Below are 26,048 nucleotides of genomic sequence, written 5' to 3' on the forward strand. Positions count from 1 at the left end.
GGATTGCAGTGAGAATCTTACTAGCTAAGATGCAAAGTGGCCAACTCAGACTATGACAGGTCCTAAGCCCTCCCTAATGGCAGCCTCCAGGACCCGACCTTCCCCCAGGGACAGCATGAGCTTCAAAACCTCCCATAAACTCCAGTTGCCAAGGACGGACCCTCTGTACCTCTGGATGTGCCGCCTCTTCCCAATATGCTCAGCACCTCATTAAAGAACTCTAAGCTCCTCTGACCCAAAAGTAAGGCTTTGGTCTAAAACCAGACCCTGTGGAGCAGCCGGTGGAACAGGAAGCCCATTGAGGCACGTGGGGCACTGATTTTGGCTGCCAAGGGAGCCCTCCTTAGAGGAGGTGGTTCCGGCTGCAGGCCAGCTCATGAGGCAACACCAGTGTGCTCGGAGGACTTAATTAGCAGTAAGATTCCACAGTTCACCTCTGTGCTGTTATTTCCCCGTGTGCAGCAAAAACTATGATCGCTCTGTTCTCCAACAGGATGTTTTAGTTCGAATTAACACTGCTGCCTCCACCCAATTTGCTGCAGTTGAGTTCAGCACGGTGCAATGAGGAACTTGGCTCCTCTCGTGATGGCCAGCGGCTGACCTGACAGAGGCCTCTTCACAAGGGGAATGAAAGAAGGAGGTGGGGTAGAAAAGAACCAAAGTGTTATTTTACCAAGCACAAGCAAAGGCTGTCTGCTGGAGAGAACTGCTGTCCAACGCTTACACCAAGACAGCATACAGAATACCCTTTCTTTTGGAGAAGTCGGGCATGAGCTGCTTCTAGAAGGTTGTGCCAAACCACTGGCAAATGGCGAGGGTTGGGGAGCAGCTCTGCAGACCCACCTCCCAGGTGACCAATGCTCTGGCCCTGCCCAGGCGTCTCGTCTACTTGGAGCCTGGGACCTGGAGAAGGGGTCCTGAAAGGCTCTCCCTTGGTTTCCAGAAATAATTAACTACCCGCAGAGCCCAAGAAGCTGCAGTCAACAAGGAGATTCAGTGTCCAAAACAGACACTTAACTGAGGTGGGATCTTAGTCAATTCACTGGCAAAAGTTTTCTGAATGTCTGTCTGTGCACTCATTCTCCAAATACTCACCTTGTGTTGTGCCTGGGTGCTGGGTGCTGGGTGCTAGGTGCTGGGAGCTGGTACTACAGAGATAAATGAAGAAGACACATGTCTTTCCCCCAGCAGCCTCCAGTCCAGAGTGTGCCTAATTCTGCAGGATCTAGCTGGAGGGCTGAGCACGGGAAGCTGATTCAGGGGAACTGATCAGCTCCCCCACTCTACATAGTGTTTGGTGTAAAATGAACTCAAAGAGAAGTTTAAATCCACCTCCTTCTGCTAAATGCGGTTATCTCACCTGGGTTTATCATAACAATGGTGCCAACATTTACCACGTTAGGTGGATCTTTCTTCATAGGTTTCACCCTGCACCTAAGAGAAGCTGGGACATGGGAGGAGTAGACAACTTGCCAGAGACCACATGGCTCAGTGGTGGCAGAGGCAAGAGCTGAACCCAGGTCCCTGTGCCTCCAGCCCCAAGTCCTTTCCACCTCACAAGCAGAGGAAGGAGCTCCCAAGTCTACCCTTCACCCAGCCCCAGCTCCACTATGGGCTTCCCCAGAGGAAGCACCACAATGACTGACACTCTTGGAGTCTTCTGCATCGCCTGGCCACGTGACCAGCTGGGACAAGATGCCAACCAGCAAAATATTTGCTTAATTGAACGACTGTGGTAGAATAAACCTGAGATAAGAAGGGGTGGGAGGTGAGAAAGAAAGAAGACCCGGAAGTCTTCCTGGAGGAGTTCAGTGTGCAGAAAGAAGTTGTAGGTTCCTCGGAACACATAATCCCCAAAAGAGGACAACGTTTGGGGACAAACACCAGGTGTTGTGCAAACCTTAAGACAGGTGGCTGGCCTGCCTCAGTGTATCCAAGAAGCACAGAATCCTAAGCAGGAGACACTGCCAACTAGAAAACAAGCCACCCAGGCGGGAGGTGGGGCAGGAAAGGACAAACCTTTTTTTTGCCAGGACAACCAAAAAGGTTTCTTTGTGCTCCTCCCCGCTCACCAGACTCCTGTGGGGTCGGTAACCCCAGGACGTACAGACCTGTTCTGTTCTGGCCTCTGGATGCCAAAACCTCCTCAGAGATCCCAGCCTTGTGGGAGAAGCACCTTCTGGACCCTCTGGCCCTTTCCAGTCAATCTGTCCCCTCCACCATTGTCCCCATCTGCTCATGGTTGTGGAAGGTGGGTGCTGCAAGAGAGAATGCTCAGGAGCAAAACCAAAACTCTCAAAAAAACACAGGGGCTGCTGGAGCCACTAGAAACCCTCAAAATCACCAAGTGCAACGCCCAATTTACTAGTGGGCAAACGAAAGCCACCCAGAATCCACCGTTCTTTACTGGTTTTGTTTGTTTGTACTGGGGGTGGAACCCAGAGGCACTTTACTATTGATCTACACCCCCAGCACTTTTTAAAAAATATTTTGTTAGTTGTAGATGAACACAATATCTTTATTTATTTATTTTTTATGGTGCCGAGGAGCAAACCCAGTGCCTCACATGTGCAAGGCAAATGCCTACCACTGAGCTATGGCCCCAGCCCCCAAAACTTTTTTTTGTTTGTTTTAATTTTGAGACAAGGTCTCATTAAGTTACTGAGACTGGTCTCAAACTTGTGATCCTCCTGCCTCAGCCTCCAGAGTAGCTGGGATTGAAGGTGTGAAGCACGGTGTCTGGCAACCCATTCATTTGAAGTGGAGTCTTCTGGTACTCTTAAGATTCTTCCTCCCTTCTCCCTCCATCTCCTCCCTTCCTCCCCTTTCCACAGTGACATGAGATGTGTGGAAGGGTGATGAGAGGGAAAGGAAAGGAGGATTTCTGGCTGGTTTTCTTTTACCCTAAGCTCTGCCTCCATCTTTAGAGACCTCAGGAGAACAGTCTTCACCTCCCTGTTGGCCCACAATGGGCCTCATTGCTGGACTCCAGTTGCCATCCTTTGTCCGCGGCCTCCACTTTCTCAGCTCAGTGGCAACTGGCTGTGGCCACCAAGGGAAGGGACACCTAAAATAATAACTAGCCTCATCGCAACAGGTACCATTTGCTGAGCACTTACAAGGTGCTACATGCTCACAGAATCTCAAGAACTCTCCGTAGCAGGTGTCTTCAGTATTCACAGCTGACCCATGAAAAGTGTGAGCGTGGCTCAAGTAAACTGTAGCCAAGCCTCCAAGCCAGCGCAAGGCGGAGCTGGCATTCAAACTTGCCTTTGTCTGCCTCCGAGGTGGCCTATGAAGTTCCCAAGTCTGAATTGAAGAGCTCTAAGTTAACATTCAAAAATGAGGGCTGCCCCTTTTGAGTTTGGGGGTGAGAGGGGATTACATATTAATTCCAATGCTGCCAAAACTCCAAGAATCTCTGGAACTTCTCCTTGGAAATTACCTGCAGAGCTCCCCGGAACCTGTGCATTCAATACTTCATCATTACACACCTGAAGAACCACAAACTCCTTGCCTGCGTTGGCTTCGACTCCCATTCATTATAACTTGCCTGCAAACTACCTTGGACAGCATCCAAAATTGAATTGACTTTCAAATGCTGAGTGATGACACCTCAAACAACATTTAAAAGACTGCATTGATACTACCAAGCCTGTCCCCAGGAAGGGACATTCCCTTTTCAGGCAAAGGTGTTAACCCATTCAACTCTTGCAGTCCTGCCCCTATTCAAAAGTATTCTGTGATACTGGGCACTGCTGTAGGTTGCTAAGGAAACAGAGATTAGCGTAAGAAGATTCCTGTCTTCAAAGGAGCCCTCAAGGTGGGGACAAAGTTTCAGCAACTGGGGTGATCGCCAGGCACTGTAGATGCAAAGATGGACAGCACAGTCCCAGGCCTCAGGGATCTCACAGTCCAGCGGCGGAGACACACATACTATCCAAACCTGGGCAGATCAAAGCAAAAGACAGAGTAACCAACCACCTAGAGGTCATAGTCAAGGTCCACATTAGGAAAAATAGTCTCCCAAAGGTGACCAAATTGAATTGATCATAATACGTGGTACATATCAGAGGTCACTCTGAGCACTTAACACGTCTTAACCTCCCAATAACCCCAGGCACTGCTAACTATCATCAGCTCTGCTGCCACTGGAGTCCACTGAGGCAGGAAGAGGGTGGGAAGCTGGCTCAGGGCCCACAAGCCAGCAAGGAGCAGAACCATGATCTAAGCCCCAGGAGACCAGCTCCGGAGGGCATGCTCCTGATGGCCACACTGAATGAACCAGAATGAGAAATGAGGCTCATTAGGACAGTTAAGTTCTGGTCCACTGGCTGTTAGAAAGCAGCCTTGGTACTCACGCCATTACTCACCTTCAATCCTGTTTTCCCAGCAGTGAACTCTTGAACCCACTGGGCTTAACCGTGATACTTGAACCTGGTGGAACGGGCTGCCACGCTGGGGCACATCAAGGTGGAGCATTTCACCACGGGAGCGAGACGAGGGGCATGGGAACCTCTGCATCCATCCCACTTCTGCTCTTCAAATTCCAGGCGAAGAGCCACTCAAGGCAACAGTCAAAGCCAGAGAGAGGGCTGAGCAGCAGATGACGCCTTCAACTTGGAAGGGCAGCCCAGGAAAAAGCTCTCAAGATACTGCCCTACCATGGCGGAGGAGGAGCAGCCGGGGCACCCAGCACAGTCAGGATGCCTTCATTCTCTTTGGAGCATGGAGAGTAGGTTAAACCCCTTGGTCCCTTTGTTCCCGGAGCTGTTTCAAAAGCAGAGCAGCTCATGAGCTAAAGGCTGGGGTAAGAGGGAGCGCTGAGCAAACCCCAGAGCTGCCGCGGTGAGGCTGAGAGCTGACACTCTAGAACCAGGAAACCCCCGGCTCTGGTGACAGTAGTCCACTCAGAAGTCCACTAAGAGGTGATGACACCTCTTAGGCAAATGATAGCCACTGCAAGCCTCTGTCTGCTTATCTGTAAAATGGGCATAAGGGTAGTAAGATCTACACCCTAGGTCTGTTGCAAGAATCAGGGGAGATAAAGTTAATAAAGGGCTTACCACCCTGTCTAACACCTAACAGGTACCAGTGAACACCCAGTTGTTTTCCTGGGTCACAGTGATGGTGAGTTAGGGCAGAACCAGCCATGGACTGCAGAAGCCCTCAGCCTGGGACTCCGGAACCCTTTATGCAGACTCCAAACCCCCTTCAAGCTTCCCCTGATGTACCACTACATTTCCCAGGATCCCTTGCAGTTAAGGAACTGCATGCCTGAGTTCTGGCCCATGGACTATGGGGACAGAAATGCTAAGAATAGCTTCCAGAACCTCCCCCACAAAACTACCTCTTGGGACCATTCCCCACCAGCCAGACAGAAGCAGGAGACCCACAAGAGATCTTCAGGACCCCCTAGAAGATTTCAGGTCCATGTGTGTTAGGAGCCAGGGTCCCTGGGTGCCTGCATGGAACAAGGTCCCACCCCACCCCAAACAGCCACACCTTCCGTGGTGCTTTATATAAGCAATGCACAAATGACTGCCGTGCTCAGGCACTGGCACATTAAGGGCTCCTTGTCACTGCTACTGGCCTAATCAAAGAGCTAGTCGAGTCTCAAGATGGACCCACAGGTGCCTGGTGATGCAGTGCCTCCGTGACGATAGGGCACACCACAGGCCAGACACCATAATATGGTCCAAGACACAAATTAGTGGCTGTGACCAGCTAGATGCAGTAAACATAAGGGAAAACCAGCAGCAACCCAAGGAAAGCAACGGAAAGACCACTGACCTAGAAGAAAGGAAAGGACAGCCCAGCAGCCACACTGCCTGTCCCCACAGGAAGCAGGGGGCACAGAGGAAAGAGTGTGGTCTTGGAGTCCAAGTACGTCAGATCCCAGAGCTGCCTGGGAGCCACCCAGGAACGGGACTGGACTTCTCTGAGCTTCAGTTCCCACGTCAATAACATGTGGCTAACATGTGCCTCTGTGTGCTGTGAAATCATGCAGTTATCCTGAAATCCACCATGGTGGGGGCGTTTACACTAAGGGAATTGGCCAACACTGCAACAGGCTCTTCACCCTAGGAACCCAGTCGGCCAACATTTTCGGGAGTTAGGTGAGTGGAAGAGCCGAGAGAGGACAAGGAGAGAAGAAATGGCAGCCCAAGAGTGCAGAAGCAACAAGTCCAATGGACTCACCAGTCCAACGTGGCTGAGGGCAGCGAGCTTGGGAAGAGAGGTTAGAGGAACCCAGAGCACGGGCAAGGGCTTGACCCTGTGGAAGGACACTGACCAACAGCAGTTATTTGCTCCCGTAATCTACTGCTGTGTAAGCAACCGCCCAAGATACAGTGGCCTCAGACCATCATCTTATCTTGTTCATAATTTTTTGAGTCAGGAGCTCACAGAGGGATCGGCCAGCAGGTGCATCCCTGGTGGGTGTAAGATGGAGCTGGAGGACTCACTTGCAGGAGGGCTCCTTCACACGCATGCCTGGTGCCTTTGTTCTCCCTAGAGAGTCTCTTCTCTTCCCCCCGCCCCCTGTGTGTGGCATCCCAACCTCACCCCAGCCCAGGGAGAGGTCCTGGGCTTCTCACAGCACAGTGGTCTCAGGGCAGCGAGACTCCTTACATGAAAGTGCTCCAAGAGACCCAGAGGGTGCTACAAGGGTCATCTCACCTATCCTCCACAGCATGGCTTCCATGGCTCACCTGGTCACCAGAAAGTCACAGAAAGCCAGCCTTGACTCAGAGGAGACCACGGCAGAGCATGGATACTGGGATGATGGCCTTCTGTGAAGCCCAGCTACCACATTCACCAACTGCCCTCCAGGATCACCTGCCAGGCACAGACTAAGAAAGAAACCACCAGCTCCATCCACCAGCAGCTTCCACAGAGGAGGTAGGACATCTGCATGGAAAACAGGGTGCAGCATCAGAGGGCAGTCCCCAGCCAGCACAGAGCAGAGAATGGGAAGGCCAACTGGGGTGGGTGGAGAGGCCTCCCGGGTGGCCTTCCCAGCCAGGTGAGCTGAGCTGGGGCATGAGGCTGGGATGGCAGGCTAGAAGGGAAGGAGTGAGCCACCCCTGGCCTTCTACCACATCTGGATCTTCCTGAGCCATGTCTCCACGTTGCCCAGCAACAGGGAGGTCACCAAGGCCTGGGGCACTCTGCAGTCATGGGCAGCAGCTCCAGAGCAGCAGCTGCAGCTCCAGACGGGGACAGGCCATCAGCAGCCCATGAGCCTGTCCAGCCCCCAGTGTGGGCAGAGACCTGTTTCCCCTGGCTCTACCTCCTCCCCAGAACCAGCACAGAAAGGCCAGTTATGCAACCATCCTGGCCACAGCCCTCCGGCCAGGCCAGCCTGGCTACCCGGCCTGGCACAGAGACGGCCATGGCCTGGCACAAGGCAGGGCAGGCCTCCAGCTGCCACTTTCCATGTAGGCACAGGATGCTGTGCTGACAAACACCTGGGGACAGAAGGGGCGTGGGAGGGAGCTAAAAATAGCACAGCTGGCAACACAGAAGCCATCTCTAAGTCCTCAGGGTCCTGTTATTCACCAACCATGGGCCAAAGGGACCCAAATGACTGGCACTGGAGCATGCACCCTTCCCAAAGGCTTGTGCCTAGAACAAGCGCAGAGCAGGGGAGACCTGCATCACATCAAGAGCTGCACCGTGGTCAGAGCAATGGAATCAGTACATTGTGGGTCTGGGGCTGGAGGGGAACTGGCTGAGGCTGCCTGGACAACCCACAGCTCTGGTGGGGTCTCTCTGGCCATTCCCTCTTTGATCAGTTCCTCCTTTTGTGAATCCCAAGTTCCTGATGTTTCTCTTACTGGTTTTGACAGTAAGAATTACATGCTGTGAGTATATTTTCCAAGCCTAAGTAGATGCCTAAAAATGACCACATACGGACTTGCAGACTATGCACTGCACAACTCCAGCCTCCAAGGCCAGCCTGCCTACCTGGCTTGGTACAGAGATGGCCGTGGCCTGCACAAAGCAGGGCAGGTCTCCAAGGGGCCTCGTGCACCACTGGGAACCCTGGAACCATGCAGTGTGGCTGCTGGCACTACCAGAGGGGAAATGATGTCTCTCACCACCCATATTCCTGGGGAAAGGACAGCCATGAAAAAAAAAAAAAAGAGATGCTACCTGACCAATTTGCCCCTGCTTCCAAATATTCTGTAGATGGGGTTAGGTTAGGCAGGCATAAGGCCATCTCAACTGTCTAGAAAGAGAGCCACATTGAGATGGTGGATTTCCAGGCTGAAGGGTGGAGGAGGCAGCCAATGGCTCTTTCGAAAGCAAGGGAAGATTCGAAACCACCCAACGAGTTCTAGGACCTTCTTCGAAAGTGTGCTGATTCAATTCTAGTCCCACCAACGTCAGAACACAATGTTAACAGACCTGGGAACTCGGATGTGTTGATTTCTCCTTCACCAGGGCCACTCATTCACTAACACAGCCCCAGAGGCTGAGAGATGGGAAGGGAGGGTGGGGAACGATCTGATCAGACCTGAGCATGTGTGTGCCTGTGTGCACACACGGGTGGGCCTGGAGGAGCAGAAAAGTGTGACACCCACACGCATACACCCACAGACACAGCTCTCTTAGGTTTTTAAAAATATGCTCAAATTCTGAATGCTACTCCTAATATATTCTCTGTATGTGCTAACACTAAAAAGTGTTTTTCTCTAAAACTTCAAAAAAGATTGATAATACTCAGGAACAAAATGCCTCAATATTTACTCTGTGTCCCCCTGCCAGCACGGAGACGTGGCCCATGGACCATAGTTCATGAGGTACAGTTATACAGCCTCTGATGTGCACATCAGAGCTCACTGTGGAGTTGTATAGTGAGCAACCTACACAACTAGACACAGAATGCCTGCTTTTCAAGTGGTTCAGAAAAGGCGTAGACCATTTTCCAGCAAGAAGAACGCAGAGTGTAAGGAGACTACACAATCTTGAAGGTCTCAGTTGCATGGAATTCCTTGAACTTATCAAGGGGCCTCATATCTCATCTATAAATGAATGATGTTTGAGTCTCAACACACTGACTTCTCTCTTTGGTCCTGCCTGTGTCATCGGAGTGTGGCAGGGATGAGTGGAACTGGGTCAGCCTACAACTAGGGGAGAAACTAAGATGCGTGGCACAGGGGATGGGGCATGGGCTCCATTGCCCATGTGCCTGGATGTGAACCCATCCCTGCCCATCACCTCTGACCCTGGGTAAGCTATGCAACTTCTCCCTGCCTCAGTTTCCTCATCTGCAAAGCAAGGACGATACTCCTACCTGCTCCACGGGTTTGTCATGAAGATTCTTAACACACGCATAAAGAGTTTAGGAGCTACCAGACACTAAGTAAGCCCCAGAGTTTCTATGCAAAAGAAAAAAAAAAGTTGTGTTGCTTTTGCTTCTACCATCTAATCTGTAAAGTGCAAATTATAAAAATGCCTACATCATAGGATTGTTCTGAGGAGCAAATAACAGTCATCCTAAGGAGCTTAAAACAATGTTTAATGCTCACTAACCTCTCAAAAGAGTCTGTTCCTGCAGCAGTAATTCTGGAGAGAAATGCCAGACCTGAGAGGCTGTGAGAGAATGTTCTGGAATCAACTGCTGTGTTCCAAAGCAAGTGACAGACAGGGCGTACCAGAGACCAGAGGGTCTTGTTTTGAATGGATTCCCCGGGAAGACAGGAAGTCAAGAGCACACAGGCCAACAGGCACCAGTGAGGTTGTGAAGGGAGAAGGGGATCTCTTGCTGGCCAGCTTATATTTCCACCATTAAGATCCTTTTCAAGCCCTGCCTGGCATTTAAATAGCATCATCCCTGGAGATGGCTGTTTCGGTTTCATTACAGTCTGTGTTCGCAGAGTACAAATAGAAACCTTCGTGATTTTATTAGTTTCCATGCAACTCAAGAGAGATTTGCATGATAACATTTCAGCTCCTGACTTAAAGAAGGGATCGATTAAAAAATATAGTGCTTACACTGCCTGTCACTGGGAAATGAAAAGGTTCCCAGAGTTTTAAAAATCTGTCATATCTGGCTCATGCCCATAAATCAAGTATTTGGTTCTGCAGTTGCAATCCCTACTGTCTAAATGTTTAGTTTATTTTGTAATAAATACCTGGAGGGCATTTGCACTCCCGAATGAGGCCTAGGCAACAGCAGAGAGGATTCTAAACTTCTAGACTGCACTGAGTCCTAAACAATCACCAATTCGCTTAATAACACCCAAAAGCCACTTGGTCCTCGGCAGGTCTATGAAGTGTTAACATATTTTATCTGTGACAAGTTAAAACTTAATAGATGGCCCCGGTAGCATAATCAAATGGATACTAGGTAACCTAAGAGCTATTCCAGTAAGTTCTCCTGGGCTGGCTGCTTACAGTTCAGGGGGAATTTTATTTCAGATGGTACCAAGTGTTTGAGAAACACCCCTTCAAATACACTTTATTGTTTTCAATACTGGGAATTGAACCCAGAGGCACTTTACCACTGAGTCACATCCCCAGTCCTTGGTATTTTTCATTTTTAAGATAGGGCCTTGCTACATGGCGGAGGCTGGCCTCAAACTTGCCATCCTCCTGCCTCAGCTTCCCAGGTAGCTAGATTGCAGGTATACACCAGCCCAGCCCAGACTCTCCTCTGCTAAGAAGCTGCAGAAATCAGTCCTGCTTTCAGCATCTGGGATGCACCAAGGAGCATGGCTGAGATGAACAGTCTGTCTCCTGGGCTGCCTTCTGGGGTGAGTTTAGGGGGAAAGCATCAAAGGAGGTTGGTTTGTATGGCCTTCTCTTTAATCAGATGTTTCTTTTCATGCCAACCTCAACAAAGCCAGCCTATCATCATGTCCTATTTATAGTTCCATAATCTGAAATGTTTTCAACCTTTATCCCCACACCAAAAATTAAAATTAAAACTTCAGTAGTGTCCTTAGAAGTAACAGCAGAGTCACAAAAACCTATTTCTGAGGTTTCTTTTCTTTTTAATGATAGCTTGGATGGTATTTCCAATGGGGCCTACATCCTCAGATTGTAATTCTTTAAATATGTCACCTCATCAAAGTCAATACTGAAATTTTGGGGACACGTCAATCAAATTCCACTCTTGTGATTTTATAGTAGAACAAAATCTGCTCCCTGGGTCTACTTCCTTGAATAACTCAATCTTTGGATCTTTAAAGGTAAAAGTATAACTTGGAAATCTGATTTAGGAAATGGCTTTAGGTTGAAATCATTAAATCAAAGAACATTCTATACATGAGAAAACTGAGGCCACAAAATAACGACTTGTCTCAGCTTATCTCAGACACTATAGATACCATGGCAAAATCAAAAATCCCGCAGTCCCTTAACTTCACTCTAAAAGCAGATGTAAGTTAGGGGTGTAACTCAGGGATGGAGGGCTTATCTAGCATGTATAAGGCCCTGAGTTCTATCCCCAGAACTGTGAGGAGGAGGAGGAGTAGGAGTAGGAGTAGTAGTAGTAGTAGTAGTAGTAGTAGTAGTAAAAATAAGGGCTGAGGATATAGCTCAGTTAGTAGAGTGCTTGCCTTGCATACACAAGGCCCTGGGTTCGATTCTCAGCACCAATAAATAAATAAATAAATAAATAAACTTAAATGCTTCATTAAAAAAATAAAAAAATAAATAAGAGCAGATGCCAGTAAGAGACTCCATAGGCAGAAAGAGGGCCGTTTCGGGCGGCATGGTACCACCTAGCCAACAAGACCAGCGTGGTGCCCTCAAGGGTCTGCAATCCATAAAGGAAGAAAATCAACCTGCTCACCAAAGAAATAGGAGCAGCCCAGTAAAGAATGCAGCAGGACAGGAAATGAGTCCAAAGAGGTCATCTCCAGGAAGGGAAATTTGAAGTAACTTATTTTTCTTTTCTTAAAAAAAAAAAAACTGTATTAAAATACGCATAACATAAAATTCTACCATTTATTCATTTGTCAGTGTATATTTAGTCATGTTAAACATGTTCAAAGTGTTATGTGATCTCTCTCCAGAATGTTCTCAGTTTTAAAACTGAACTTTACCCCCCTTAAACAACTCCCTATTACCACCACCCGTGGCCCTAGGAACCACACAGTTCTACTCACCATTTCTATGAATCTTCCCACTCTAGGTACTGCAGGTGAGGGGCATCTGTCCTTCTGGGCCTGGCTTATTTCACTCAGCCTAATAGCCTCAAGGTTCATCCATGTAACACCTGTGTCTGAATTTCCTTCTGTCTTAAAGCTAAATAACATCCCAGAACATCGATGCTGCATTTTGTCAATCCACTCGTCTGTTGATGGACAGACACTCAGGTGGTTTCTTGGAAATATTGCCACTATGAACACAGTACACAAATATCCTCTGAGTATCTGGTTTTTGTTTTGTTGTTTGTTTGTTTGTGGGGTTTTTTGTTGTTGTTTTGTTTTGTTTTTTGATAGATGGGAAGAGTGAACTTTCTAGATCAGATTATAACTCAATTTTCAATTTTTTTAAAGATCCCCATCCTGTTCTCCATAGTGCCTGCACCATTTTGCATTCCTGCCAACAGTGTATTCCTGCCAACAGTTCAGTCTCTCTACCTCTTCACCAGCACTTGTGATTTTCTGTTTTTGATAGTAGCTATCCGAATAAGTGTCAAGTGTTTGGTGCTTTTTGTGTGTTTTGTTTTGTTTTTAAAGCCTCTGCCTAGCTTGTATTTTCTATAAGGAACATTCACTAAGTACACTCAGAATTAAGGAGCACACTCAAAATTAAGCTTGAAAATATAAAACATTGATGTTGAAAAAAAAAATCTTGTGGGAAAATAGGTCACAAATGAACTTAAGAAATGGACGTTTTTTTTTTAAAGACTGAAGCAAACTGTTGAGTTCTCTTGTGGGTTCAGCCGGAGACACCATTCCTAGACTCTTCAAGAATCTATCACCCGATCGCCTGTGACTGCCACAATCCACAGAAGAAATGGACATAATTTATGGGCAGCTAACACAACTCCTCTAAGCTCTGGAAGAAAAGTGCTCCCAGGCACACAGAGGAGAAAAACAATGTGTGAAGCTGTGGCCAGTTAATGGTGGGCACAAAAATCCCCACCAGTTGGATAACCCCTTTCCTCTTCCAAAATCATTCCTCCAGGGCTCAGAACCTTCATGTCTGAGTTCTCCATCTCCATCAGATAGCACCCGATGCCTATGTTTTCTCCTTCCAGAGACACAAATGACCCCCCTTTCCAAAGCTACATAAAGAAAAAACAGGATTAACTCAGCCACTTCTCTCAAAGATTAAGAACAGAAAGCTCACACTCTCCTATAACAATTCTTTAAAGGTCCCGTAAGCCCTATGGCTCTAAGGTCTGTGCCATGGGGTCACGCAGGCCCACACTACCAGTTAATTAGAACTTCTCCTTTGAAAAGCTAAAAGTTTCTCAAAATGAAACCATTCTGCTCACTGGTCTTTATATAAATCTTCACTCCTTGGGAAATGAGCTCATTTGACATGATTTATTCATCAAGATAAAGGTGAAGAGACTAAAAACAAAACACATGCAATTATATATTTACCCACCCTCTAGCTCCCAGAAGAGAAGTTGCATTTTTCTTGTGTGGCCACCTCCCTCCACTCCCTGCCCTGCCTCACCTTCTCCTCCTGTAGGATTTGCTTTCTTCTCTGGTTGCTCTCTGTTTAGCAAAATAGGAAGGATGGCCAGAGTAGCACACAGAAGCCCAAGGAGAGAGGAGACATAAAAGAGCTGGAAAAGGACACCTTCAGTTCTCAGGAGGAGCTCATTTCAAATGAGGCCAAAAGAGGTTCAAGATCGCCATCCATTCTCTCTCCTGTGGGCTCAAAAGAGCCAACACATAGAAAGCAGAGTGCAACTCCAGCTTCTTACAAAGGATGCACATCTGGATTCTTGGCATGACCCCTGAGTTACATCTTCCCTTAGCCAAGCCCAAGGCTAAACCACAAAGGAAGCTAAACATTGGCAATATGGGATATAGGCCACTGGTCAACAAGTGAGTTGATGGTCCAAGGACAGCCAGAATCCTCCATTCACAGCTTCTAACAGACTGAAGAGATCTCAGAGGGCAAACTTTAACACTCAACCATCAGAAGAGGACATTTTTCCAAACTCGGAGGCAAGGGAAACCTCACCATCCCAGGGCAAGAGGGAAACCCAGGAGCTAACAGAGAGGAAATGTGTCCTGTATGGGAGTAACAGGTCAAGGTCATCCTGCATCTGAACTACATCATCAACATCTCAACACCACCCAGTCCAGCATCTCCCTAGAATGGATTCAACATTTGAAATGTATTATCCAGCAAGACTCATTCTGTACCCCAAAGTCAGACCAGAAGCAAAGAGAAAGGAGAAAGATCTTTCCAAGTTCATTCTAAGGTGGGCTGGTCCCCAGTGGAATGGTGGCTTCAGGAGATCATGAACATCCCAATCCCCTCTGGCAGTGGAGCAAGAGGACTCCCAGGACTGAGGAGGAAGTAGAACCCTGGGCCTCCAAGCTCCCTCCCCTCACGGTGTTTCATAACCCCATGTGCCTCTGAATGTGTCACACCAAGCCCAGTCAGTGCTCCACTGACCTACAAACCTCAAGCCCCCAACCTGCAGAAGCTACTCTCCACCCCCACCTCCACCCAACCCCAAGTTCACTCCCAAAGAGAAGGAAAAAGGACTGTCAATTCTCTAAGAGAGAAGAAGACATGGAACAGGAAAACATGATGAATACTGAACTTAAACTTTTAACCTGAGGTCCCTGAGGACCATCCCAGCAACCAGCAGCTAACCTACCTTCCAAAGATGTGCAAAGAGGTGGACGCACCTGGGATGAACGGCTTTGTACAGTCAAAAGGGATCCTGGAAAGAACATTATTAGAAATCTTGCCATAAAAACGCTTTTGCAGAAGACATCATGGTCCCGGACAGGAGCAGGGAACACACAGAGACAAACTGCACTTCAAGTCACAAATTCAAAATTCTACTTTTGTTTAAAAATGAAAAAAAAAAAATAGCTCCCCTCTTCAAATGAAAGCAAACTCTGATAACAGGAGGTGGAAGGAAGGGGAGAAGGAATACAGGCTTTTCTGCTAATTCCCTTTAAAATGTTCAAAGGCAGTTGGATCTGGGTCCCCAAAAAAACCTGGGAGAGAGGCCAATGAAATAGCATAAAGAATACGATGTAGGACTGGGGTGTGCCTCAGTGCTGGAGTGCCTGCCTAGCATGCATGAAGCCTTAGGTTCCATCCCCAGGACCAGGGGGACAAAGAAGAAGAAGAGTAGAAAGAACACAAGATGTTTTTAGATAATCTGAGCTTTGGCCACGTAAAGAAGCATTAGTCATACAGGTAATGAGATCGTACGCAGAGATGATGCCCAGGCTCAGCCTGACCACATTAAGTGTATCCATTCTGGCCCTGGAGTGCCAATTACATTTCCAAATTGGCAATTAGATATAATGTCCCAAAGACAATTACCAAATAATGCCAAACCCAAAGCAAATTCCATCTCAAAGCAGCCATCCTTTTGAAATGGTCCTTCCAGCCCCTGCCTAAGCAAGTGCCCCGGGTAAATAAAATCTGTCACCCACCGGTCCAGAGAGACACATAGGTGAAATAAAGTATTAAAATCTAGGAATGACTCAAACATTATTTTATCACCAAACCAAGCCATCCCTTTCACCCAGAGCCTCTTCACAGCATCTAACCCACTACCCCTCTCAAAAGAAAAGCAGAAAATGTATCTGTACCCACCACAGTCCCAACCAGCTCCAAGCTCACCAGAATGGGGTTTGCAACATCTGTGTGGGGATGTATTTATATGACTCAGCTCCTATCCTCAAGTCGTCACATGTATCTATACCCCACGAGAAGATAACTGGTTTTATCCCTGCTCACTGTCAAGCAGGATCCTGAGGAGCACACAGTGGGAACTGGGTCTGCATGACTTTTTCCCTAGCTCCTGGCTTGATTCCTGGCACACAGTGGGCACTTAATATTCAATAAAAGCCAAAACAACAACTATAATAATAATAATAGCAACAACAATAACAATGACAACCAGAAGACTTATTGGAGTACCCACTTTGGCTGGTGACAATATTCATAGACAAACCCTATCTTGTCTCCATCCCTTTGACAATGGAACAACATAAAAAGCACATATCAGAAAAAAGTTCCTGGCCAGAGGAGCTGTGAAAAAACCTTGCTACAGTAAGAAAAGAAGCCACTGTCACTGTCATCTGCTGGAATTATTAAGAAGTGCAAGGGAGACTATACTGTGGTGGGGGGAGGGGGGCTGCCTGTCACCCCCATGCACTCAGTGGTCAGGGGCCTTTGAAGCTGAATCCTCCACTTGGGAAGGCCCACCAGGGTCAATGTGGAAAATAAGGCTGGCAGCTTTGCTGACTTCAAACACTCCAGAGGGCGTGGCCACCCGCTGGCTCCCTGGAGCATGAGCACCACGAAGCCTGAGCTGCACCACTAGCCTTTCATTTTGTAAGACCATGGTTTGGCGGAGTTGACATCCTGGACTGTGGGAAGCCACACCCCTCACAGTGTGGAAAACTGGCATGAAGGAGAGCCCACACACAGATGGGCAACACTCAGACCACACCCTGTATGCTCCAGAATGCTGTTCTGGTCATCGATCCAAACCCAAACCCACCGCGCCTGTGGGTGCCTTGGGAGTGGGCACTCCAACAGTCAGCTTTAGCAATGAAAGCCCAGCCTGTCTGCAGCTCCTCCAAAAGGCCTGAGCGGTTTTTTCGCCCTGGCTGTCTAGCACAGTCAACCTTCCACTTCTTTTCCCTCCGTGCCACTGAAGAGCTGGGAAATTCCATATTTCACAATAAGCCCATCTTTAGGGATGGGCTGGCTAGAGGCTGAGGAATGAACCAGGTCCTCACTATGCAAAGTGTGCCCCACACAGCGTTAGTACAGCATGCATCTTGCCACAAATGCAGAATCTCAAGTCCTCCAGCCTGGACCTTGTAAATCACTCTGCATTGTGGTGTGTGTGTGTGTGTGTGTGTGTGTGTGTGTGTTTTGAATCCAGGGCCTCATGCACACTGGGCAAGGGATCTCCTACTGAGCTACATCCCTAGTTCTTCATTCTCCCTTTGAGCAGCTCCTGCCCCCCGCCAGGTGATTTCTGTGCATATGAAGGTTTGAGAAGCCCAGGACCAGATGCTCTCTCCAGCCCTTGGAAGCAGAGATCTGATATCCCAAATGCAAATTTCCTAGGCCTTCTATCCAGAACACTAGGACACACTGCCTTGGAGGGTAGAAGTCCCAGTTTCCTTCTCTGTATGCTGAGGGTTAGGAATTTACCCACCCAAGAAGCATTTTAAAGAGGGAGACACTTTTCATTGGCTCCTACTTGCACCGAAAGGCAGTGGAAGTTCAAATGTTTCACAGGAAGCTTGACCTTGCTTGAGCCCCAAAGATGTCTCCATGAGGCCCAGTGTTTCCAAGAGGCCTGGAGACTTTGGCGTCACAGCACAAACACAGTGCTTTCATCTGAACCACAGAGGCATCCCTCTGGGGGCTCCACAGCTCTGAAGTCCCTGGAAGGTGGTGCTGGCTGCTGTGATTCACAGATTAGCACAGCCACTGCCACTGTGAACCAAGACACCCCAGCTACCCACTTTGGGAAAGAGGTCTTGGCATTGCAATTCAATGACAATTGGTTGGCTTCAGTACCAGGCTTTTTGTGCCCCAGGGATGGAGAGACAGAGACTGACCCAAGGCAAGCGCTTACTCCTTGCTACCAGGCACCCAGTGAACTTTCCTATGCAGGGAGGAGACAGCGGTGAAATTTAGCAAGGGCCCAACTGGTCCTGCCCTTGGAATCTCCTCTTCCCGGGCCAAACACTGGTGTAGCTACTGCTGTCCTCCTTGTGGATATTTAATAAAGTCTTCAGGGCACCTGTAGATGGGGTCAGTCCACAACTTGCAAAGAGAAGAGTGGGTCCTCAGCACCCTCCTAGAGAGCTATGCAGTGCAGTGAGTGACAGTACCTACCCCAAAGGGCTGAGCTCTGTTACAATCCCAATGTGGAGATGAGAAAACTGAGGCACGAAGCACTGAGGTTCTTGCCTGAGGCTGACCCTTGGGCACTGCACATCGGACCTGACATCTGGGCAGGCTGCTCAAGGTGAGGACAGTTTAGTCAATTTCTCTCCCAGCAGGACTTGCCCATGATGTGATCCCCCAGCAGGGGAGCTCAGCTGTGCCCTGACTACTGGACATGGTCCCAAGGTAAGTTCAAGGGCAAGTGTTCCATTGAACATACTTAGGGAAATACAGTGCAAGCTGCTGTCAAGAAAAATCTTATCTGGATAGAAAGCGTCCTGGCCAGGACACAGTTACACCACTGCGGGGGACAGGTCTGGAAGCTCTAGACTTGGGATAACAAGGACAGAATTAGTTCCTCTTCAAGGGTGCCATGCTGGTGAGCCATACCTACCCATTGAATGCCATAGTGTCCCCCTTCTGCCAGCCCTAATGCTCCAGGACCACCATATCATCCATGCCTGCCAACATCCCCACCATCAACAGGTTAACCATCCTGCCAGGCCTTTATCCACACAGCCTTCCCGGGATGCCCACCCAGCCACAGTCATCCCACGTCACCCAAGCCAAGAGCCACCAGCCCAAATCTCAGTCTGACATGAATGGGTTGCTTGACTCAAGACAGTAGACATCTGGCTCCTTTTGTCTCGAAATCCCTATTTATTATAGTCTGTGTCCTTCAAGATTCACAGTTCAATAAATCAGAGAGATAATAGGCTCAACACTTTGTGAAACTGTGGTAGGCCCCTTTACAAGGGGCCATTACTTCTGCTCCTCATAAGAATCCTACAAAGTAAGTATCATGATGTCCCTTTGCAGATGGAGAGATCAAGGCTCGACTCCATCACCAGCCAGAGATGCCCTGCTGACGGGTGTGAGATCCACCATTTAACTTGGGTCTGTGTGGCTGCAGTCTGTGACGTCCTAAAGAGTGCATTTCCATAGAGAGAGCCAGGAATGAGAAGCACAGGCTCCCTGCACAAGGACAGGCCAGCCAGAGCTACCCCGTGACTGGGACGGGAGAACTTCCCCAAGGCCACCCGCAAGGGATCTGATCAAAGGTGAGTATCTGAAGGTCATTCAGTGCAGCAGTCCCCAGGTGGGGACGAGACCAGGCACAGGGGCCAATGCAGAAACCAGAGTTTCAAGGCACTGAAGCTGCAGCTCTGAATCACCAGGCCAGACCCTGGGTAATTACCAAGCCATAATGGGGTCTGATATTTATATTAGTCACCAGCCTGACGGAGAAAATGTGTTGTTTTCTCAGACACAGCCATGGAGACAATACCTCAATAATTCATTACAGGCAGACCTTCCTTGATCAAACCCAAGTGCCTACAAGGGCATCAGCTCAAACTGAGGATATCAGGGAGACTGTGAACAGCCACACACAGGCTCCGGAGCAAACCACAGCTCCATGAGGAAGGGGGCCTCAGCTTCCCCAGACATTTAAAGAGAAGTTGTCTGTGAGCTAGATGAACAGAGGAAGGGCGTAAAGACACAGAAGTGGTTCCAGGCTGAATTCCTAAAGGACTGTTAGGGAACTGCAAAACACAGGCAGGACCAGAGATTTTACCCATAATGCCCCTCTCCTTTCCCTCTCCTCTGTGGAATCCCAGAGTGGGAAGGGACAGCAGAGCCCACAGATTTCAAACCTCCTATTTGACACACAAGGAAAGACAGAGAGGTTAAAGGACTTCTTCCAAGTCGTGGCCTCATCCAGGCTACAAAACACTAATGTGCTGCCACAAAACATAGTAGCTCCTCTTCACCTTATCTGCAGTTGGACTGGACCTCAAAAATGCCATTTTCAAGTGAATAGAGAGTTCTGATGAAATCCAATAGGGTTAAAAATTAAAAAAAAAAAAACAGCAATAATGTGAAAAGGTACAACAAAGAGCACACAGTACCAGGATGACCATGCCCAGGTGGCCAGTGGGAGAAAATATGGTTTTCTCTTTCACAATGTATAAAACCTCTACATTCTACTGTTTTCAAAATGTGAAAGTCATTGGCTCTATGTAAATTGGAGACCAAAGGTACTCATGGGAAGAGACCCCACACTGCACATGCTCTGTCTCAAAAATGATGCAGACCCAGACACCAAATGCGTGTGATTTGGAGCACCCTGCTGAAATATCTCTCCCTCTGAATTTCAGATGCTGAAAAGGCTAGGCTTCCTTGGGACTCCACCTCCGCTCAAACCACCATGGGCCTGGATGAAAGTGAGGGCAGGTGAACACATCCAAGGATGGGTAGAACTCTGCAGGAAGCAGCCAAGGTTTGCTTGGAAAAGCCAGCACTAAAATAACTGTTCTCAAGTTAAAAACTTTCTTCTGCACCAAGTCTCAACAACACTATCAAATGGCTTGGAAAGCAAAAAAGAAAGAAAGGCTAAAAGAATGTGACTGCAAAAAAAAAAAAAAAAAAAAAATGCAGACCCCAATGGTAAAAAGAAAAGCTTAGAAAGGGCCTGACTTGCCATTATTGGTCATGACGAGCTGGCTACACACCATTGCATTGAACAAATCAAGGGGCGGGCGTGTTTTAAAGTGGCCTCAAGATAGAAGAAATAACTTAATCTCATCCTATATTGGCCTCACTTATTTTCAATCAGCCAAAACCCATCTCGTCCCAAGTTGCTTCCTTATAGAAACTTGCAGCTATGTGTACTCCGCTGGTCTTAAGGTTGTAAAATACAGCCAAAGATTTACAGATTGTTATTTCTAATGATCATTGCCAAATCCCTATTTTCTTATGAAAAATTACACAAGTCTTGCTTGGTCATCACTTAGGAAAGAATCCTTATGTGAACTATCGGACGAGCATTTCATGACAGACTGGCACTGTGGTAGCATTTACATGTTCCTTAGAGTAAAAAGATTTTAGAAGCGATGTTTAAAACCCAAGGATCACAAAACCAACACATCTTATTCTGACTCACTGAAAAGTTTTCATTCTATCAAAATTGCCCACTTCCTGAAAAACAGAAGGCTGTCAAAAAGTTCACTCAAATCACTCTGTCTGGATAATATTGTAAATGCATGCAACTATGAGCTATCATTCCCCTAAGGACAGTGGCTGAATCTCAGTAAAAGGGGGAAAAAATTCCAGAATTGAAGTCTGTCAGGGGGAGGTGGAGGAGAGGAACTGTGTGACTAAGAAGGCTCTGTGAATGAGTGTGTTCCCAGGGGGTGGGCTAGGCAGGGGGCATCTCCAGCCCTGGTGCTTAGAATTTTGCTTAATCCAAGGGATTCTTCCAAAGGTGGGAGGTCTTCCTCCTTGACCTCTATCATTCAGAAGGTAATCCAAAGAAAGCTGGATAGCCAACCTCTGGAGCCAAGCAAAGAAGTGAGAAGACAAGGAAGAGAATGTTTTTTATTTTTCTCCCTTCTTCCAACACACCAGTATTTTCCAAAACACAAACGTGCTGCCACAAAACACAGCTGAGCTCCAGTAGCACCCAACATGATGTATAATTAATGACCGGAGACAGCGCCTGGGTTTGCCTTTGTGTTTGTACAATCAGCCTTCACCCTAGCCCCTGGTTTTCCTCCTTCTGTCCTTAGTGGCCAGGAGGCTGCTAAGAGTTGCTGTGCCATATGAAGTTTGAGGGGTCTTGAGATTAACTTTACTAAGAAAGGTGCAAATATTTACAGACCAAGGTGTGTGTCTACTCTACACAGTTCCCCTAGACATCCTCTTCCTCCCAAAACTGTGAGTGTTGTAAAGTCATCTAGAATGGCAATTACTCAAAAAAAAAAAAGGTACCTCTGTCCTTTTTCCTTTTCCCCCATTCTTTCTTCTCTATTCTGCGGTTTTGTATTAAACACTGTCTTTTGCCCCAGCCCCCATCTCCAGCCAGTGGCAGGTGGTGGAGAGAGACACCTCTAAGGTCACGGCCAGGCGGTCATCCTAGCAGCCACACTTCCAAGGTGTAGGGAGCCTGGTGGGCGTCTTTGCCAGGAATAGCCTAAACCACCTGGAGCTCCAAGAGGGGGCTCCGTGAAACCGCGGCCTCCGCGGGCTCTGTGCGGCGGGTGGCCCTAGAGCTCCAGCTCTTTGTTGCTGGTAGCATTTCTGGGGACCCAAAGTGCGTGGCCTGGGGACAGAAGTACAGGGGCAGTCAAAAAACTTGGGGTGTGGACATGTTCTACAAGAATGTCTAAAGACTAGAGTGGGAGGTGACATCAGATTTGTGACCTCGACACCTTCCTAAAGTCCCAGCCCTATGGGTTGCCTCCAGTTCTGGGATGGATCTCCCCAACTTTCTCTGCCGCCTCAGGTACCCAGCTTTCTCTAGCCAGGTTCCTCCCCCGGGATTCCCTAGTGCAAAAGAGTTCCCCCTTGTCGAGGCACCTTTCCTTCTTTCGGGGCCCCAAGAACTCATCTCCGCAACAGGATCCTGAAGTGCGGCTGTGCTCCCCTGGCCCACCGCGAGCACCCGCGCCGCGGCAGGTGAGCCGGGCGGAACACGCACCCAGTGGTCCCTCTTCGTTTGTCCCCACCGGACTGGTTCTCCTCACCCCGCACCACAGCACCCGAGAGTCACGTCCCCCACCCCGGCCCCAGCCGCAGCCGACTGCAACCCTACAATAAACAAGGGAAAGGATCAGGCGTCCGCGTCCCGAAGCGCACCGGTTGCGGACAACTCCTCACCCCCCAGCGCGCAGCCGGAGCTGCTCTGATCGGAGGGCGCAGGGACAGCGGTGGGAAGGGAAGGCGAGGAAGGGAAAGCAGGCAGGGTTGGAGGGAGGCACTGCGCCCTGCGGAGCGAGGAGGTGGGTTGCAAGGGACGCGGGGAAGCAGCGGCAGGGCTGGCGCAGGGGGTGGGCGCCCGGGGCGCGCTTACCTTCGTCTTGCCCCCGCAGTGGCAGCAAACGGTCCACAGGTACTTGAGCGTCCGCCAGAGCAAGATGATGAAGAGGCCACCGAAGAAAGTCACCATGGAGGAGGCCAGGAAAGCCCACCACATGCGTTGGCCCCGGCTGTCGCACGGCACCTCCATGGTCACCGGGATGATGAGCGCATCCATCTTGGGCTCGTGGACCGAGGACGAGGAGGAAGAGGAGGAGGAGGAAGAAGAGGAGGAGGAGGAGGAGGACGCGTCTAGGCTGAGATGGTTCGCGTGGATATTGCTACTCATTCTAAGACCGCTGCCTCCGCCGCCGCCGCCGCCGCTGCTGCTGCCGCCGCCGCCGCCACCATTTGCCATAGCTAGCAACGGGCGGCCGGCGCAGGGGCTCGGGGGAGCTCCTCCCGCCGCCAGCGCCACCCCGAACACCCATCAACAGCCATGTTGCTGCTACTGCTACCGCCGCCGCCGCCGAGCGCGGGGAGGGGGGCGGGGAGGCGCCTGGGCTCGGGGCGCTGTGCGCGACCTGGCGGGGTGCGCGGAGATATATACAGCCAGCCGCCGCGCCCGCCCTCCCCCGCCGCCGGCCCGCCCGGGGGGAGGGGATGGAGCGCGCGGGCGGCTCCCCCTCCCCGGCCCGCGCCCCGCTCACCCCGGGCTGCGCTGGCCCGAGCGCCCAGAACCAGGGAATGCCGCGGGCCGCCCGCGCCCGGGGTCTGTGCCGCCCCCGGGCCCGCCCGGGCTCCGCGCGCAGGCCCGGGTGCCCTGGGCGCCGCGCCGCCCGCCGTGCGCCAAGCGTGTGCGCTGCGCTCAGGCCGGGGACCCCCCTCCCCACACGCCTCCCGCGCCGCTAACTAGCCGCTCTTGGCTTATTAAGCGGCACCTCGTTAATAATGTAGAATCGGCCCCCGGCGCCCCAGCGCCAGCCTGCCTTCCCGGCTGCGCTTGGCTCCTAATCGCCGCCCCTATGCGAGCCGGGCCGCCGCCTCCTGCTAGCCCATGCTCCCTGGACCCCGAGTCGTGTCTCCAAGACGCTGAGCCTCCTATGCCTCCGCTCGCTCTTCCTTCTTGCCTCCTCCGGCTCCTCGTCACCGTCCTCGCTGCCCGATCCTCTTCGGCGCGCGCCCCGCGCTCCCCGCAGCCGCCAGCAGTGGCAGCTGCAGCAACTGGAGCGGGCGCGGGCTCAGGCCGCCCGAAGCGGGAGGGGAGGAGGCTCAGCGCGCTGGTTCGCTTGGGCTTGGAGCTGGGCAAAGGCAGGCAGGCCCCTTCGCGGTGAACCTACACGTGCCTCTGACCACCCCAGCGCGCAGGGTAGTGCGCGCCCAGTCCAGGCTAAGAACCCAGCACCTGTCTCCAATGATGCTGGTCACCCACACACACCCTCCCCCCTGTGCCAAGCGCCTTGAGGGACCCTGGGAGAGGGACAAGGCTCCAGGGCCAGAATGTTTTTTTTCCCAAATGAGCCCTCAGTGGGGAGGGAGGGATGGTCAACTGTCAACTTGATCCCACAGGCCCAGTGCCCCAAGATCATGGGGCTCTCAGTGTGAGGAAATTCCTGACCCAGGATACATGACGACTACGAACCCCATATTTCGCTTTTCTCTTTATTTCTAGGTGCCCCAAGGCCCCTCGTGTGGTCGAAGGGCAGGGCCATCTGGAAAGCTATGATCTGTGGCCTCTGATAGCAGCAGGTGGTTTTTGGCCTTTGTAAGCAACAGAGGCGCCTAAGAGTAGTCAGAGGTGGACACCAAGAGCAGCCTCAAGCATGATGCAGGCCCTAATAGACAACAGGGTTACTCAAAGAGACCCTCCCCTCTTATTGAATCTCAGACTCCAGCTGGGAAAGGAGTGTGCCTGGCCTCATTTAAACTCGCCTTTTCCCGGTGTAGAGTCTTTCCTCCTCCCCACTTAAAGGGGTCTGGGTTTGTTCAGCAGCCCCATCCCAGCCATAAGGCAATTCCCCTATTGATGTTCTCACAAGCTTTGCTCCCTCTGGACACCATGCTTCCTCCAGCTACCTGCTGGACCACAAGTTTCTCCAGTGCTAATTAAAACAAAGATTATCACACTCTCCCCTCACTGCCCACAGTGATTTCCCCAAAGTTTCCAGCTCATTAGTTTAAGCCTAATTGGAATTCTCAGGTTCCCTTCAGTTCTTCCTGTGGTAGAGGCCCAAGTTATCCTCCTTAACTGTAGGAGCCTTCTCTGTCTGATTCAGGGTCAGTCCTGCCCTTGCCCTTGGAGGCTTAGGATGCAGGGGAGGAGTGGGGCCAGGCAAGGCCAAGCTGGGCAGAGACTGAAGGAGATGCCTAAAGCTTCAACTGGTTGCTTGAGAATACCTTCATTGGGTTCAGTGTAAACATTTAGGCCAAAGTCAAAGAAAAAAAAAAATGGAACGCAGTAAGATTTCCTGAGTATTGGTATCCAAAAAGCAGTGTGTAAAAGAATTGCAGATAATATTTCTGGAAAGGAAAACTGTCAGAGTTTCCATTTTGTCATCTGATGGTACCTCCAACCTTATCTTTCTGCAGCCACTCTGACATATCAGTCTCATATATGAAAAGTCCTGGGTCTTTTACAGTCCTGTGCTGGGGAGGAGTTCAAAGTGACTGCAGCATTGAGGTTCCTTTATTTTTTAACTTTTAAAATGACCACACTTTACTGTCTTTGTACCTCAACGTATGCAAAGAAAGTTAAGGCCTTTCCTTAAATCAAGTCCAAGATTTGAAATTTTAAAATAAAATCCCCGTGATATAAAAAGAGAAGCAGAAGATAGGACCGCCTCACCAGTGGAGTATAAAACCTCCACAATGGAGTTCCTCATTCATAAAATCCCTAGGGTCCTCCTACACCATCTCCCAAAAGCCTAGATCCCTGTACAATGCCAGTCTCTAGGCTGTTAGCAAGAGGCTACTGGCCTTCTGTCCCCCAATTGCAAAATCCACAGCCCTGTCTCTCCCCATCATCACCTTCATCACTTCAGTATCCTTTGAGAAGATGCTGCAAGGCCCCTAAGTCACCCTCTTCTTCTGATTTCTACAGAGAGATTCACTGTCAAAATCAAATAGTCTCTGTCCCGACAATCCCCAGTAGC

General features: G+C 49.7%; 1 protein-coding gene across 14 annotated transcripts in view; it reads right to left on the minus strand.

The window, feature by feature from the left end:
* The window catches only part of Kcnma1 (potassium calcium-activated channel subfamily M alpha 1), a 717,716-nt gene extending 694,172 nt beyond the window's left edge, over positions 1-23,544 (minus strand). For 5 of the 14 annotated variants that reach the window (XM_077798516.1, XM_077798515.1, XM_077798514.1 and 2 more), the window contains exon 1: positions 22,952-23,536. In XM_077798516.1, the coding sequence (XP_077654642.1) occupies positions 22,952-23,314 (363 nt within the window). In that variant the 5' untranslated portion in view covers positions 23,315-23,536. Of the gene's footprint in view, positions 1-3,874; positions 3,947-4,373; positions 4,771-22,951 lie in introns of those variants that run through there. The other 9 variants (XM_077798519.1, XM_026390200.2, XM_026390199.2 and 6 more) reach the window with 4 other exon arrangements.
* Between the last annotated feature and the right edge of the window lie 2,504 nt (positions 23,545-26,048).

This window comes from Urocitellus parryii, chromosome 5 (assembly GCF_045843805.1).
Source record: "Urocitellus parryii isolate mUroPar1 chromosome 5, mUroPar1.hap1, whole genome shotgun sequence".
In the NCBI taxonomy this organism is placed as follows: Eukaryota; Metazoa; Chordata; class Mammalia; order Rodentia; family Sciuridae; genus Urocitellus; species Urocitellus parryii.